This window comes from Pleurodeles waltl, chromosome 11 (genome assembly GCF_031143425.1).
Source record: "Pleurodeles waltl isolate 20211129_DDA chromosome 11, aPleWal1.hap1.20221129, whole genome shotgun sequence".
Classification (NCBI taxonomy): Eukaryota; Metazoa; Chordata; class Amphibia; order Caudata; family Salamandridae; genus Pleurodeles; species Pleurodeles waltl.
In genome coordinates, this window is record NC_090450.1 from 528,444,370 (window position 1) to 528,460,673 (window position 16,304).

Consider the following 16,304-nt stretch of genomic DNA (forward strand, 5'->3'; position numbering starts at 1 on the left):
GGTTGCAATTAATATGGATCAAAAATACAACTTTGCAGTTCAGTACAGCCTTTTCCACCTATGGCATCACTACTGCTGTTGAAGTACCAGCCCATTATCTATTGATTTGGAACTAGTGCATTTTCATACAAGACAAATCACACGTGGTAATTGGATTCCAGTTGCAAATAGTCACTTTAATTTACCAGTGCTCGCCCTCCCCCTCATTCCGACAGCAGTCTCCTAGAGAAAACACGGAGGCCAGAAAACTGAAGGAGGTATTGTGTCAACCTAGCTTGGTATCTACATAGATGAAAAAGCACAAGATGCAGATTTCCCACCCATCAGTAGCTATCTATTGATCATTTAGGAGAAACTGTTCCAGGTGGAACAGCCACTTTAGAGGGCATTTGAGGATGCTAGAGATTGTGGCTGAGGGGTAATGAAAGCAAGGGGTAGGTCTGTAACAAATTATAAACAAAAGTATAAATATAAGGATAAAGAAGAGGCTTTTTTAAAGCCTTGCTTGACAGCACCTCTGTAACTGACTTTATGTGAAAAGAAAAGGAGCTTTCAGAACTAATGGTGACAGAGGGCCTTAATCTCTGTCAACTTGTTGGTTACCTGGAGTACAACAAAAGTACAACATTTGATTGGTCAAACGTTCTGTACTTCCATTGTATTGCACTGTTTGGCCTGTGGGAAGGACTATGCTCAACATAGCAGGACTTAATTGGCTATGGTGGCAACCTAATTATCAAGGCTATTGTCCTGATTGGTTTATTATGAAAATTATGACAGAAAGTAAATACCTGAAGTATTATTTATTATAACATGCATATCTTAAGGCCAATAGCTATTAAAGAGTGGATTCTTACTGCACTGGGTTAAAATACTCAGACATGTCTCTTGTTATATGAAATTTCACAGATGAGCTTTGTGGAAAGGATTTTGGTTCCATTTACTTTATTTGACAAGGTTTGCAATGGAGGACATGTGACAGATGAGTTGTCTTCCAGGATATTGTAATCAAACATGTTCAATAAAAATACCTATATCTATAAATACATTTTTATATATATATATATAAACATATATATATAAGGGCTTTACGTCAGTCCTCTTCTGTCATTTTTCTGTGTGAGAGCTGTGTAAATTCTGCTTCTATCCATGACAGCTTCTGCTAATGAGTCTACTTATTTCAGTCATTGGCTCTTTGCCATGTGAATGACAGCATTTGCACATCTGCCTGAAGAAAAACACATGCTTCAATGCCAGGGTTCTTTTTGTAGGTCTCTTCATTTCTTTCTTGCTACTTTTTTAATCTTCACTTTTTAGACCATACTTCCTCAGTCCTAACCGGACAGTTGCTTGTCCTTCATTTTATCTGCAGTGTGCCACATGGCCCAATCCTCTAAAGCAGTTGACTGTCATGAAATGGTATTGGTCATAGTGTATCATTAATGTACCATTCTAAGACATTAGTTTTGAATATGTCAGCCATGCTGGCGCTATGTACAATACCTGTGAAAGTCTGCCATGATTGTTTTTCTCCTTTTAATTTATCTTCCATGTGTTGTAGGGTGTTTATTGGGGCTATGTAAGTGGGAGAATGTAAGAATTACTTTAGAAGTAGTAGTTTTGCTGTTTGGGTGGGCCAGAAGCTGGAACGCACTACTTTAGGGCATTCACTTTATCCAGTTTTTGGAAGCCTTCTAATTTTAATTCAAGACCTTTTGTTTTATTGCGACTCATATAGCAACAGTGTTTCATTTTAATAAATAAATAGGTGTATGGAGCCAAAGGTTTTTGTTTAGGAGCTTGGTGCTGCGGAACACCAGGGTTGCTGAACACTACACTACTCTTGATGAGTCCACCTCTTTCTTTCTTCCACCACCCTACACCTCCTGTCTCTTCTCACATTTGCATGTTCTTTTTCATCCATGTTGTCCTTCGCTTCTTTCCCTTCATTACTCTTGCTCACTTTTCTGTCATTTTCTTTTGATATGTGGTGGAGCCAGGCTCCTGAAAAGCCCGGAAAAGGAGACCACGTTACAAATCTCTGTAGGCTAAGTTTTCAGATTTCTGCCATATTATCTCTGTTATCTAAAACTTGCTTTACGGTTGTCTACATTAAAGTTGCCACTTTAAAACAATTGTTTTTATTTAAAACATTTTCTTTCCAGTACATCCGACTTTAGTGTTTGAAATTTATTTAAGTGACAAGAGTGAGCTGTTTGTTTCCTTAAAGATCTTTATATCACCGGGCTATAAAGTGTCTGTTGTGTTGATTTTAGATTTATTATAACTACCCTGACTCCCAAGAAAGTGCTGTATCATCTTTCCTAATGAAACCTTTTAACCTCTTGTGTTTTTACTATAAAGCAGTATGGAGACCAAGATATCAGAATTGCAGAACGTGAGCAGTGCTACAACTATGCATGTGAAGCTGCAGGTGATCTGGCTTCCGCAAGACGTCATTAGGAGAGTTCTGAAAGTCTGTAAAGCCCTCTTGGACTCTGCAAATCAAAGGTCTGATATTGGCTCCTTAATTGGCAGAACAGTGAAAATATTTGATGCTTTACTCTACATGCAAGGTGAGTGGAACGTTACTAACACCGGTCTGCCACGTAATTAAAATAGCAATAATAAGTTTGTAGTAAAAAATCACATGCTGAATGAGTTTGGGTTAAGCTATGAAAACAGTTGTGCTTTCAGTACATGGCAAATCATTTGTAATTGTGCCAATAATCCTCTCATGATGCTCTGAAACAGGTTAAACATGTATACAAAATAGATGTTTACTTACACCAGAATTTCACATATTGAGTCCAGTAATCTATGTCATCTGCATTTGACACAGTCTATGCTGCACAAAACTAATATTAGATGTTTTGTCCCGATGCAGCTGTGCTAGCAGACTACCCTCTTCGTTTTGCGACTTTGCAACAGCATAAACCTTCTGGCAACAAGTAACTGGTAGAATTGTGGGTTTGATGGGTAGACAGAATCTTAGAGTGGGGCTAATATAATGTCTTGGACACTTGAATAGTAAAAAGGAGAAAAACAGCAAGGGTGGTTGGTAGAACTAGCATTGGTTGTCTATCAGAGAACCTTAACTGCCCTGGGAATCCCCCACTGGTGCATAATACTCATATTTATTGTAATAGTCCTGAACAAAATGACAAACTTGAATGCTTCTGAAATGTCAGTGGCAGACTGGTGGCAACTTTTAGATGCCTTACTAAGTCCCCCTTAACAAAATGTTCTGTGAAGCACTTCATGCTAATACATGGTCAGACTTTATTCCTGTTTGGGGACAAAGATGTTTATCGCAGTGTTGGTGGAGGGAAACCACTTGGGAACGATTTTGACAAAAAGGTGATAGACCTGGATGATTTGGTCTGTGATTGGGGTGGGTTACCTTAAAATGAGGTAAAGAGAACCAATGTATTAATTTTCACATGTAGATGGTTAATGGGCTCTCCTGCAGAGGTACCAGTTCTATACCGACTTCTCGTAGTTGATTGTAACGTAACAAAGGTATCATGAGAGAAAATGATGTCCTAATTGTGCTATGAAAATATGATCCATTAAAGGCTGTATATGAAAGTCAAAGCTTCATATAGTCCAGATGTGTTGCAACATTATAATTTGGGGGATCAAATGTGGAGTCTTAAGGAGTTTGAAAACCTAACTTGGCTGAGATTAAAAGAGCATTTCAAGTTCTCTAATATTGTCAGAAAGAAAACAAGTACTTACCTGAAAGTACACTTCTCCATTATTGGCATCTTTCATAGATTCACATGCTTGAATCTTCCCAGTTGTTGAATTGGGAGTCCCACTGTATCAGTAGAAGAGCAGTGCAATATACTCAAATATAACACAATGCTGTAGGTAGCTACTGCAGTAAGCCTATCCATAATCTTTTGTAAAAAAAAAAAAAACCTAGGCCACAACCAATCAAACAACAGCACTCTATAGAACCTTCCCAAGAGAGGTTGAGTTCCTCAGGTTTTCAAGCACAAGTGTGATAAAGGTGTAAACGAGGAAATAAGGTAAGCCTTTCCGGGGAGGAGGGTCAGTCGCATCTGAATCTATGAAAGATGCCAATACTGGAGAAATGTAGTTACAGGTAAGTAACTTTTTTTCTTCTCCAGTATTGGGTCCTTCATAGATTCACATGCCTGAATCAGAATAGCGAGCAGTAATAGTTCACAAACGTAAAGCACATGAATACCCTTGTATGATATAACTTTGTACAATTTACCATATAAACATGATAATAAATAAAGTTTTGCATGAGTGATATAAGCACACTTATTAGGAATAAAATAAGAAATACAATAAATTCATCTGTATGAGAAGAGGCTTACCTTATTGGAAAAGATGACGTAAAACTGTCCTACAGTCGAGTCCACGTTGACTGGCAAATCCAAGCAGTAATGCAGCGTAAAAGTATGTGTGCTTTTCCAAGTAGGGGCATGACAGAACTTCTCCAAGGAAACACCAGCGGAAAGGGCCAGATGATGAGGATATTGCCCTTGTAGAATGTGTTTTAGGCTTGAGTGTGAGCGGCTTACCCGCTTTAGAATGGCAGAGGTGGATAGTTGCTGAAATCCATCTTGAAATAGTGTCTTTTGTGACGGAAGCACCTAGCTTGTTGGGGTCGTAGGAAACTATTAACTGATGAGTTTTCTGAATTTGTGTAGTTCTTTGTAAATCAAATTTAAGACATCGTTTGATGTTGAGAAAGTGAAGTGCTTTTTCTGCTGATGAGGATGGATTTGGAAAAAAGGTGTGAAGTGCCACAGGGTCGTTAAGATGAAATTGGGATGGAACCTTAGGAATAAACCTTGAAGTTGTTCTAAGAAGAACATAATCATCAGTGAAGTACAAATAGGGTTCCTTGATAGTAATGCTTGGATCTCGCTTACTGTTCTTGTAGAGGTGAGTGCTAATACTAATGCAACTTTGCAAGTGAGATACTTGAGGTCAGTCTTCTGAATGGGCTCAGAGGGTGTGTAAGGAAATGCTTCCTTGGCATGGTTACCCCCTGACTTTTTGCCTTTTGTTGATACCAGTTATGATTGAAAGTGTGCTGGGACCCTGGTAACCAGGCTCCAGCACCAGTGTTCTTTCCCTAAACTGTACCTTTGTCCCCACAATTGGCACAGCCCTGGCACACAGATAAGTCCCTTGTAAATGGTACCCCTGGTACCAAGGGCCCTGTTGCCAGGGAAGGTCTCGAAGGGCTGCAGCATGTCTTATGCCTCCCTAGGGACCCCTCACACAGCACATGCACACTGCCTCACAGCTTATATGTGCTGGTGGGGAGAAAATGACTAAGTTGACATGGCACTCCCCTCAGAGTGCCATGCCTACCTCACACTGCTTGCGGCATAGTTAAGTCACCCCTCTAGCAGGCCTTACAGCCCTAAGGCAGGGTGCACTATACCACAGGTGAGGGCATATGTGCATGAGCAGTATGCCCCTACAGTGTCTAAGCAAAACCTTAGACATTGTAAGTGCAGGGTAGCCATAAAGAGTATGTGGTCTGGTAGTTTGTCAAACACAAACTCCACAGTTCCATAATGGCTACACTGAAATCTGGGAAGTTTGGTATCAAACTTCTCAGCACAATAAATGCACACTGATGCCAGTGTGGAATTTATTGTAAAATACACCCAGAGGGCATCTTAGAGATGCCCCCTGAATACCAGTCCAACTGCTAGTGCTAGGCTGACCAGTTTCTGCCAGCCTGCCACAACCAGACGAGATTCTGACCACATGGGGGGAGTGCCTTTGTCACTCTGTGGCCAGGAACAAAGCCTGTACTGGGTGGAGGTGCTTCTCACCTCCCCCTGCAGGAACTGTAACACCTGGCGGTGAGCCTCAAAGGCTCATGCCTTTTGTCACAGCACCCCAGGGCATCCCAGCTAGTGGAGATGCCCGCCCCTCCAGCCACTGCCCCCACCTTTGGTGGCAAGGCAGGAGAGGATAATGAGAAAAACAAGGAGTCACCCACAAGTCAGGACAGCCCCTAAGGTGTCCTGAGCTGAGGTGACCCCTGCCTTTAGAAATCCTCCATCTTGAGTTTGGGGGATTCCCCCAATAGGATTAGGAATGTGCACACCTCCCATCAGGGAGGAAGCACAAAGAGGGTGTAGCCACCCTCCAGGACAGTAACCATTGGCTACTGCTCTCCTGACCTAAACACACTCCTAAAATTAGTATTTAGGGGCGACCCAGAACCCAGGAAATCATAGTCCTGCAACCTACACAAAGAAGAAGGACTGCTGACCTGAAGCCCTGCAGAGACAACGGAGACGACAACTGACTTGGCCCATGCCCTACCGGCCTGTCTCCGGACTCAAAAGACCTGCACAGCGACTCATCCTACAGGGACCAGCGACCTCTGAGGACTCAGAGGTCTGCCCTGAACCCGAAGGACCAAGAAACTCCCGAGAATAGCGGCACTGTTCACCAACAGCACCATCTTTGCAACAAAGAAGCAACTTTTAAAGAATTCACTCTTCCTGCCGGAAGCGTGAGACTTCCCACTCTGCACCCGACGCCCCTGGCTTGAGCTCCAGAGAACTAACACCGCAGAGAGGACTCCCAGGCGACTGCGACTACATACGTAACCTGAGACGACACCCCCTTGCACTCCCACACAGACGCCTGCAGAGAGGATTCAGAGGCTCCCCCTGACTGTGACTGCCTGGTAACAAAGAACATGATGCCTGGACCAAGCACTGCACCCGCAGCCCTCAGGACCGAAAGAAATCAACCTCCAGTACAGGAGTGACCAGCAGGCGGCCGTCTTCCTAGCCCAGTCAGTGGCTGGCCCGAGAAGCCTCCCCTGTGGCCTTCCTGCATCACCTAAGTGACCCCCGGGCCCCTCCATTGCTTTCAATAGCAAACCCGACACCAACTTTGCACACTGCACCCGGCCCCCCTGTGCTGCTGAGGGTGTGTTTTGTGTGCCTGTTTGTGTCCCCCCCCAGTGCTCTACAAAACCCCCCTGGTCTGCTCCCCGAGGTACATAGGTACTTACCTACCAGTAGACCGGAACCGGAGCACCCCTGTTCTCCATAGGAACCTATGTGTTTTGAGCCCTCCTTTAGCCTCTGCACCTGACCGGCCCTGTTTTGCTCGTGCAGTGACTTTGGGGTTGCCTTGAACCCCCAACGGTGGGCTGCTTATGCCCAGTAGACTGACTGTGTAAGTGCTTTACTTACCTGAGAAACCTGATAATACTTACCTCCCCCAGGAACTGTTGATTTTTGCACTGTCAACTTTTAAAATAGCTTATTGCCATTTTAACCTATACTGTGCATATTACTGCTGTAATTCAAAGTTCCCTACTTACCTGTGTGGAGTACCTTGCATTTTATGTATTTACTTAAAATCTTGAATCTTGTGGTTCTAAAATAAATTAAGAAAATATATTTTTCTATATAAAACCTATTGGCCTGGAGTAAGTCTTTGCGTGTGTTATTTTCATTTATTGCCTGTGTGTGTACAACAAATGCTTAACACTACCCTCTGATAAACCTACTGTTCGACCACACAAACACAAAATAGAGCATTAGAATTATCTAATTTTGCCACTATCAACCCCTAAGGGGAACCCTTGGACTCTGTGAACACTATCTCTCACTTTGAGATAGGATATACAGAGCCAACTTCCTACAGGGTGATTTTATTAATTGCGAAAAAACTATATTAAGATTCCACTCTGGTGGAGGAGAGCAAATCAGAGGAAAGGCTCTAAATAACCCTTTCATAAACTGCCTGATGATCCGGTTCGAGCAAAAATAAGTCTGAGTTGAGAGAGCATCTGTAAAGTGAAATTGCAGGGAGATGTACCTTGACAGACCCATGTACCAGCCCTGATTTAGCCAGAGATAGCAGATAAGCTAGAACTTGTTCTGACGATGAATCAAAAGGGTGGATTTTGTTTTGTAAACACCAAGAGCAAAAACGTCTCCATTTGAATCTATGGAATCTGTTAGTGGAATCAGATCTTGCCTTGGGTAATATGTTTCTGCAATCCTTGGGAATGTTGAACTGCTTGAGCTGGTTGAATTCAGGAGTCATGCATGCACTGCTCTTGTACTGTTACTGTGGGACTCCCACTCTGACGACAGGGAAGATTCAAGCATGTGAATCTATGAAAGATGCCAATACTGGAGAACTGTAGTTGCAGGTAAGTATCTTGTTTTCTTTCTGACAGTGGTCGAGGGGACAAGCCACATTGACAACGCTGAGTCAGATTATATGTAGCTAAAAGTACCTACATGCATCCCATTACTTTAACTATCTTCTACAACATCAAAGTCTCACCTTACTTAAATTGTGTGGTTTATGTAAACCTCTGGGTCTGTTAAGTGTAATTTTCTTCTACTTAACAGAAACTATCCAGTAGATAATTAATCAGAGGCCAGAAAAAAGAGTGGAACACAGAATCATGCAATATAACCGCTGTCTTTTCCAATATCCTGGTCAAGACATTTCCTTTAAAGCTCTGTTGACAAAGCATCACTTGTACTTGTATCCTAAAGAACAAAGGGTGTCTAACTGTATTAGACCCAATGCAATCAGGTTTTTCAATAAGATTGTCACCCTTTCTCAATGTAATAACATATGAGTTAAGCAAAATAGAATTCTTATTGAATCCTCCCCCAAACAAATGAGATTCTGCCAAATCCCAGCCTTAAACAATAAAGTGGTCCAGTATTTTCAATTGAATTGGTTTCAAATTTTGATCCAACAAAGATTCAGAATTGATCTGCTGGATTGTTTAACTTTATTTGTGTTTTTATGTAAAATACACCATACCATTTGCTAGTTATCAGAGTGTTATACAGTTAGCCAGTGAATATCCAAAACTTTCCAGTCTTTCTTAAAATGTTATTTCGGCCACCAGGGCCATAAAAGTACAACACAAGCACATACAAAAATATAAATACAACATTTGATGGACAAATGATCCCAAAAAAAAAATTAAACAAAATAAAAACTATAACCACAATGCGCTTCCTTCAATTGCCTTTCAGTTACAGCAATCAGTGAGCAGTGTCATGCTGAGAGAGTAAGATTTTAGTTCTAAGAAACCACATGGCTCTAAGGAACTTAGCAACAGAGATAGCTAAAACCTGAGGGGCATCCGACCTAGGAATGCAAAGAGCGATAGAATAACTGTGAACTCCTAGTAATCTACAGGCAGGAGCAAGCTAATTCCTGCGAGGGACTGCATAAGTAGGACAAATAGAGCATGGGGTAGATTTTCGATGTGAGCGTTTCATGCTGGGCAGGCCGATGATCCCCCAGGCAATCAGTTACAAGTGAACGATCATAATGGTAAAGCCCCCACACGAAACTGGAAATAAAGGTTCCTGTCCTTAGGGGCCAGAATCACCTCCGAGAATGCCTCACATCTACACATATTTAAAATCAATAAAATCACATGACAGCATGGAACAACCCGTGCCACGCAGCTCATCAGAGTCTACCACACTCCAGTAGTGTTGCTTTAAGTAGCTCTTGGAAGAAAATGAGGCAACATCTAGACAATCCCAAAGCTCATGCAAACCAAGCGGGTACAATGAATCTTTAATATTTCCGAGCCAAGAAACTCTAAGAAAAATATTGGCTTTCAGCACAACCTGGAGAGCTGCAATATAGGGGCCTAGCTCTGGGGTAGTCCAGAGCTGCCTCCAATACTGGAGAAGACTCAAGCGAGCTTTGTACCCTGTTCCCTTAATACACGTGACTAGGTCCATGAAGAGAGAGAACAACGGAGTACTCTGAGGAAGAGAGGCAAGGTTCCTCACAAAATTGTTTTCAATCAAGGATAGTTCTTGGACATTACAATAGCCCCATAACTCTGAGCCATGAAGGGCGGAGCCCGAGCCTTGGCCTCATAGACCTGAAGTGCCAGATGAATAGGGTTAGTATATGAAGCAGTAAACTCCTTGAGCAAAGCACCAGTGATCTGTTTTTGTTCCAATACCACCTTGGCAGTGTGTGGCTTCTACAACATATTCTTCGAGGTTGTTAAACCTAGATAGCTGAAGGATTTCACCATCTCAAGTGGGATGCCTCTAAGCACAATGTCGATTTATGCAGATTACACAACATAAATTTATTTTTAGAACTGTTGATCTCCAGTCCCCTATACAGTTAGTCAGTGAATCTCAGTGCTATGAATGTCAGCCTTGACCACAAACATTCATCTTACACCACATAATCAATCTACTGTAGTAGCAAAGAACATTACGTTGCAAAGATCTGAATGCCAGGCCTCGGTTATAGGGAACAAAGGGTTGATAAGGAATCACCTCACAATTTCCCCAGGTTCACTGGTGACACCATCAGCAGTGTTAACGGGTGTGAAGCCCTAGCACTGTTCTCACCATATTCTTCTGTCTTATTAGTCCTCAGTAAAGGGAGAACACTCACAAGGGCACCAACAATTTGCTCCAGTTAGGCCTCACGACCATAACGCCTCCCCTACAGATAAGACATCAGCTAAGCAATAATCAGTATACACCATGCACACATAGTTTACCCCATCACCTACACACAGTCACGCCCAGGCTACCATATAGACACCATTCATGCGCGACAGACACCGACAACCTCATCCACATACCATTTACTAATACACATTTCATCAGTGGTACATACCATCAAACTTATATTATTCAGTTCACCCGATGCAGTCATCTGTGCTTCTGACCAGGTTGACACAATCGCACAGCAGAATCTGGATGCACTCTTCATCACAAGTTAGACTGTAAGTTACTCCATGCCACCCTTAAAAAAGAAGTCTATTAAGAATCTATTCTATAACAAACATATATCAGCAGCAAACAAAATTCAGTGAAGAACTGTCCAAAATTCACAAATAGTTACCATTGGCAAGTAATGGAATAAGCCAAGAGACACCACTCTCTGCAACTCATTTGCTTGCTACTTTCTACAATAATCCGAGATGTTAAAGATAGAGTGAATTCAGCACTATCAACTGTATGGGCTCCATGTCCTCCAAACCGGTCCAGTTCATTGGTAAACTAACCTCGATTGAATTTATGTCAGAGAAAACTGGCTACTCATGACACCAACTTGAGGCAGGTAGGATTGACATTAGCTAAATGGCTGTCAACCTGTGGGGTAGGGATGACCAGTAGCACTAGTTGTACTACACTTTGTAGCTACCTTTCACACAGTAGACCACAAGATACCTTTCCTCTGTCTGAAGGAATGCTTTATATTGTTTGTAAAACAATATCATACCCAGCCTATCAAACTAGGTCAGTTGACTTCACAACCTACCACACTGGCTTGTGGAGTCTCCCCAGACTCAGATCGTATCTCCCTCCTCTTGAGTCTGTCCATACTAACCTTTGTAGATTTATTTAAAGAGAACTCATCCATTGTGGAATTTATGCTGATGAATTCCAGCTCCTACTTGACCTCCAAAACAAAACGAATGAGAGTACCGGGCAATCTGACGACTTCACTGTAATCAGGAGTTGCATGTGCTGTGCCTCATGGCAGTAAAATAGAAACTTTGATGATCGTGAAAGAGCTTAACATGGCCTGTCTTCAGAGCTGGCCCAACTTAGTCCACCTTGCCCCTTCACAGAGGGCCCCTAAGGACTAAGAAAAAACTACAAAATGTCTACTAAGAGGTTTAAACTAACATGGCATACAACGGAATATCAAATTCAGATGCTGATCAGCACCTTGTCTGTAAGGCAGTTAAAAGGAAAGGTCCAAAGTACTGTACTAGCCTTTTCTTCTCAGACCGAGTTGTATTATAGGGCCACACCCAGAAATCGGTCATTCCTAAATGCCACTGATCGAAATTCGGAAACAGAGCCATGAAAATCCTTTGAATGACATTCAAAAACCTCTTTTGGCTTGAAAAACTGTGACCTCCTTCAAATGAAAACTCAGATGGCACCTGCTTCAACAATGAGGCTTGGGTTGGACTTGTTGCGTTCACTGCCGGGACCTTCCTGTAGCGTCCCCCACTTTTAGAGCAACCCTTTGCTTATTTTGTAATATTAATGGTAGCTCCTTTTGCAAATGCTACCAGTATTTTCCTCCACTGAATCATTTGTGTATAATACTTTAGGACACCCACCACATTAGTTTAATTTTATGCTCTGTTATGTGTGCATTATGTGTCTTATTCACCAAATATTTTGAATATTATTCTTTACTGTGTTTTGAAGCAATGCCCATTCCATTGTTAACCATTGCAAGTTATGTACAAACACAACAGTGAAATATTTATGTTTTAGAATTAGATGATACAGGATGCGCTGTACAGCAAAATGGCTGTCTTTTAACCACTGTGTCATAAATTCTTTATTTCAATATCTGCTAGTTAAAAGCCAGTGGAGCGAACACATACAAAAGACTTTGTGTGGCTTGCTGTCTCTGCCTTGGTTTCACAGTCACTCAGATCATCCATCTTTCAAGCTGGCTGCCTTCGATCCTGGACTTCTAGCATTGAGTCATCAGATTTCGAGTAGCTTCTGTGAGTTTTGTCCTTAAATAAAAAGTATTGGCAAACTGTGTAATAATGTACATTTAGCATGCTGGAATCAGGCTCGTTTACGAGACATTGCCACTCTTGAATTTTTTTATGTTCTGTGATTCCACTAGGTGATTGTATTTTTCTATGTAACCTTTAACCATTCAAGTCTTACAGATCAGTCCTGGCTGCATTATCGGAGTATCTGTTCTGTTCAGTGAAGATGTACTTTGATGTAGACAGCTATTTCCGACTTGGTGTTCAGTTTCTATCCATTGCCACACTTCATTTTTCTTCCTTTATTATTCAGTCTATTCTTGATATTTCATGCTTCTATTTTTTGTTTGTTCAGTTATCATTGTTCATTTTTCTGCAGCCTCCTATTCTTCCTTTCTCTTGCCAATTTCTGTCTGTATTTCCCTTACAATGTGCTCCCTATTCTGCTGTTTCTGCCAACATTGTTTTTCTCTGTTTTCTTTCTCTTCTCTGTCACCTTATTTCTCGCCCATTCCTGTCTTGTAGTTCTTATTTAAAGACCTTTTGTGGAGCAAATTTGTTTATTAAATTGTTTCAAAGGAGAAGCACACGTGCGCCAACCTATATCCCACAGCTGGCAGGACGTAATACAGAACCCATGTAACTCAAACAGGTAACTCAAAATCCACCCCTTGCCCTCCCCAACCCGGAGCCAACCACTGTGCTGCAGATCATCAACCACTTAAGGACATCCACAACTTCAATTTTTCTCAGAGAATAAAGGATTCTGATCTTCCCTTTGTGCACTTAACCTCACCACACAAAGGTATTTAGAGCACATAACTTCTTTAAATTAGGTAAACAGTAGTGTTAAGCAAGGCCCCCGATGTTTCTCAAAATATTTCCTTCTGTGTTCCAAAGTCATAGATATCCTTTCCATGCCTATGATATCCCAAACCTTGTACAAACATTGCCCGTGCTCAGGAGTTACACCCGTACCCAAGGATGCCAGGATCGCCAGTTTGGCTGGAAATAGGAGAATTGTGAGGAGTTTCCCCCTGGGTGATCGAAGTGGGTATGTGAGGTTGTCAGGTACTCCAAGGATCATATGTGCAGGCAGCCTGAGGATGGGGCTGTCAAACATTGTCAGTTCCATCCAATACCTCTCCCCAGTAACATATGGGTTTAGGACAGTGCCACCTCAAGTGCAGTAGTGATCCAGTTCCTCTGCCTGCTCTACAACACTTTACGCAATGTTTTCTGTACGTTTTCTTTTTTCATCACATCTTTCTAATTTTTACATGTTTTCTATTTCATTCTATTTCATGCTTGACTCCTCTGCCTTTCCCCCACTCCATCTGTCTTTTCCCCAAATGCCTCAGCAAACACTACCGTCATGTCATATGATATGCATGTTACTAGTTTGAATGCTGAACTGAACGATTGTTTTATCCTACTGAGGTCAATAAATTGATTGTTTATTGGTGTTATAGTAAGTCTTGTTTGTTAAAATATTTAGAAATGACAAAACTGGCGCACAAGCCCACAAATCCTTTCTTTTACATCACTATACATCTCTCTCTCTCTCTCTCTCTCCAAACTATGGCTATTTCTCTGCATCGTTTTCCTAATATTTCCATCTGTTTTTCTTTAATTTCCGCTATCTTCGTCTCAGTCTTCACTGGTGTCGCTCTCCTTTTGTCTCTGTTTCTGCAGCTATCTTTCCTCTTTCCAATGTGCTCTCACTTTGCACCAGGCTTATCTTTTACCTCTTTCCTGCCCTGCTTTTCATGCCTGTCTTTCTTTCCTCTTGTCTCTTACTGTGCTTGTCTCCACATCTCATACTTGCCACATTTATTTCTCTTTGCACTTTTCCAGAAGTTCCCTTTTTGTTTCCATTGATGTCCTGTTCCAAAGGACAGTGGAACAGTGGACAGGGAAAAGAACTATTGATCTATCCCTGCCACTTCAATCTTTGTCTTGCACGTCACTGGAGTTTTTCTCTTCCAGCAACGTCTTTCCCCTCACTTTCCATTTGCCCTCTTTCATCTCAATGTGTTGATCTCTTTTTTTTACTCTGCTGTCTGTCTTTTTTTCAATCTCACTTCTCCATCAATATCATCCTTTTATTTTTCTGGCTCTCCCTCCTCATCCACATAACTCTATGCATTTGTGGAAGGCAGTGTGAGGAGCATCAATAGTTCCCCAGCTGCATCTACTTTTATTGTCCTTAAGCTGCATGCAGCTTTATTGAAGCTTCCTTAGAACTATGTTTTCACCTCACTGCTGTTAACTAATTAACAACAGAGATACACTTCCCATCAGCTGTCTCAGCCCTGCATGCTAAGACCGCTGTAGATGACCAAATATAATTAGTGACTGAAACATATTACTGGCAAATAGTATGACAAATGAAAACCTTTGTTGACGATTTCTCCACGAAGACCAGAACTAGAGCTGAAAACTTTGTTTTCTGGCCTCTACCTTCCCAGATCCAATAATGCTCTAGTTTACCTATTTGTTTTTAAATGGATGTCTCCCTCTTAGTGTATCGCTTTTCAGATTGCAAGGTATGCCTCCCTGAGTTGAGTGTTAAAATTGTTTTGTAATTGATTTCTACACTTGTCCCTTCATCTTTTTATTGAACTTTCATTTTTCAGCTCCTGAAATGCAGTCCCAATGTGTGTTCCTTCTTTCTCTGTTCCCGAAAAGCATAAATTCAGATTGGCGGATAATGATTTACCACGTGGCTCTGCAGAGCCCTCACGAGATCTTGCGTGCAAGCTGTGTTCGAGGATACCCCATCTTGCTCCATCACCTTGCAGAAAAGACCTATGGTCCAGTTCCCAAGATTCTTCTGTATGTCCCACATCCACTTGCTTTTATTTGTTTCTGTGAATGTTTCCCTAGGTTCTTAACATGAAACATTCTGGGGTATTGTCTTTACACTGACTTTATTTTTGATGTTGCTACTCTGCTGAGACATTAATTATTAGGTATTGGTCTGATGGTACCATCAATGTCTTCAGAAAGGGCCCACTGTGAGCACAAACTGGGCTCTATTTGGTATCTTAACGTTCTTAGAACATCTTCTAAAAATAATATTTTCTTGAATTTCTACTATTTGTGAAAGGTGCCAAAAGAACTGTTGAAATTTAAGGTTTTCATTATCAAACCTTAGGCAAACATGAAATTTCTCTCAAGATTCACACAATGTACTACAGTAGTAATAATCTATTGGGGAAAAAATTAAACCCAACAGCTGTATCAGATTTGCAATCTTATCGCTGCACCGTTACGAACACAATATAGTTTAATGTGTAATTTAAGAGAAGAACAATTTACCTGCTGGGATTCACAGGACAATCTTTCAAAAGAACAAGTCTAAGCATTCAAAGTGCTGTTGCTAAAAAGCCAAGATACTTTAGTGGTTCCTCTGGTGACATGGGGCTAGTTAAGAAGCATGTAGCATGCTTGGGAAAACAGGTCAGAGAAAGTAAGGTATCAGATATACTAAGAAGCTGCTGGAATCCCACTTGGCCAAAGCACAAAGAAAAGGCATTTATGTTCCCTGTGTTCACAACACTTGAGCCTGGAAACTACAATTTTGTTATCAGTGAACAGTGGTGACTGCACCAGCTAAATCTTTAAAGCAAAGAATTAGAGAAAGTTACAGTGGAATTCACAGGAGGTAAATTGGTTGACAAAAGCTATTGGGAGGATGTGAAGTAAAAAGCACGTTTGTGGGATCTGATCAATTGCAAGTACAGAAGAAAAGGGTAGAATATGC

At 41.5% G+C, this 16,304-nt stretch overlaps 1 protein-coding gene across 2 annotated transcripts in view; it reads left to right on the forward strand.

Moving 5' to 3' along the window:
• The window catches only part of ATR (ATR serine/threonine kinase), a 488,241-nt gene that overhangs the window by 92,027 nt on the left and 379,910 nt on the right, over positions 1 to 16,304 (forward strand). For both annotated transcript variants that reach the window (XM_069213920.1, XM_069213921.1), the window contains exons 7-9: positions 2,365 to 2,576; positions 12,389 to 12,541; positions 15,175 to 15,373. In XM_069213920.1, the coding sequence (XP_069070021.1) occupies positions 2,365 to 2,576; positions 12,389 to 12,541; positions 15,175 to 15,373 (564 nt within the window). The remainder of the gene's footprint in view (positions 1 to 2,364; positions 2,577 to 12,388; positions 12,542 to 15,174; positions 15,374 to 16,304) is intronic.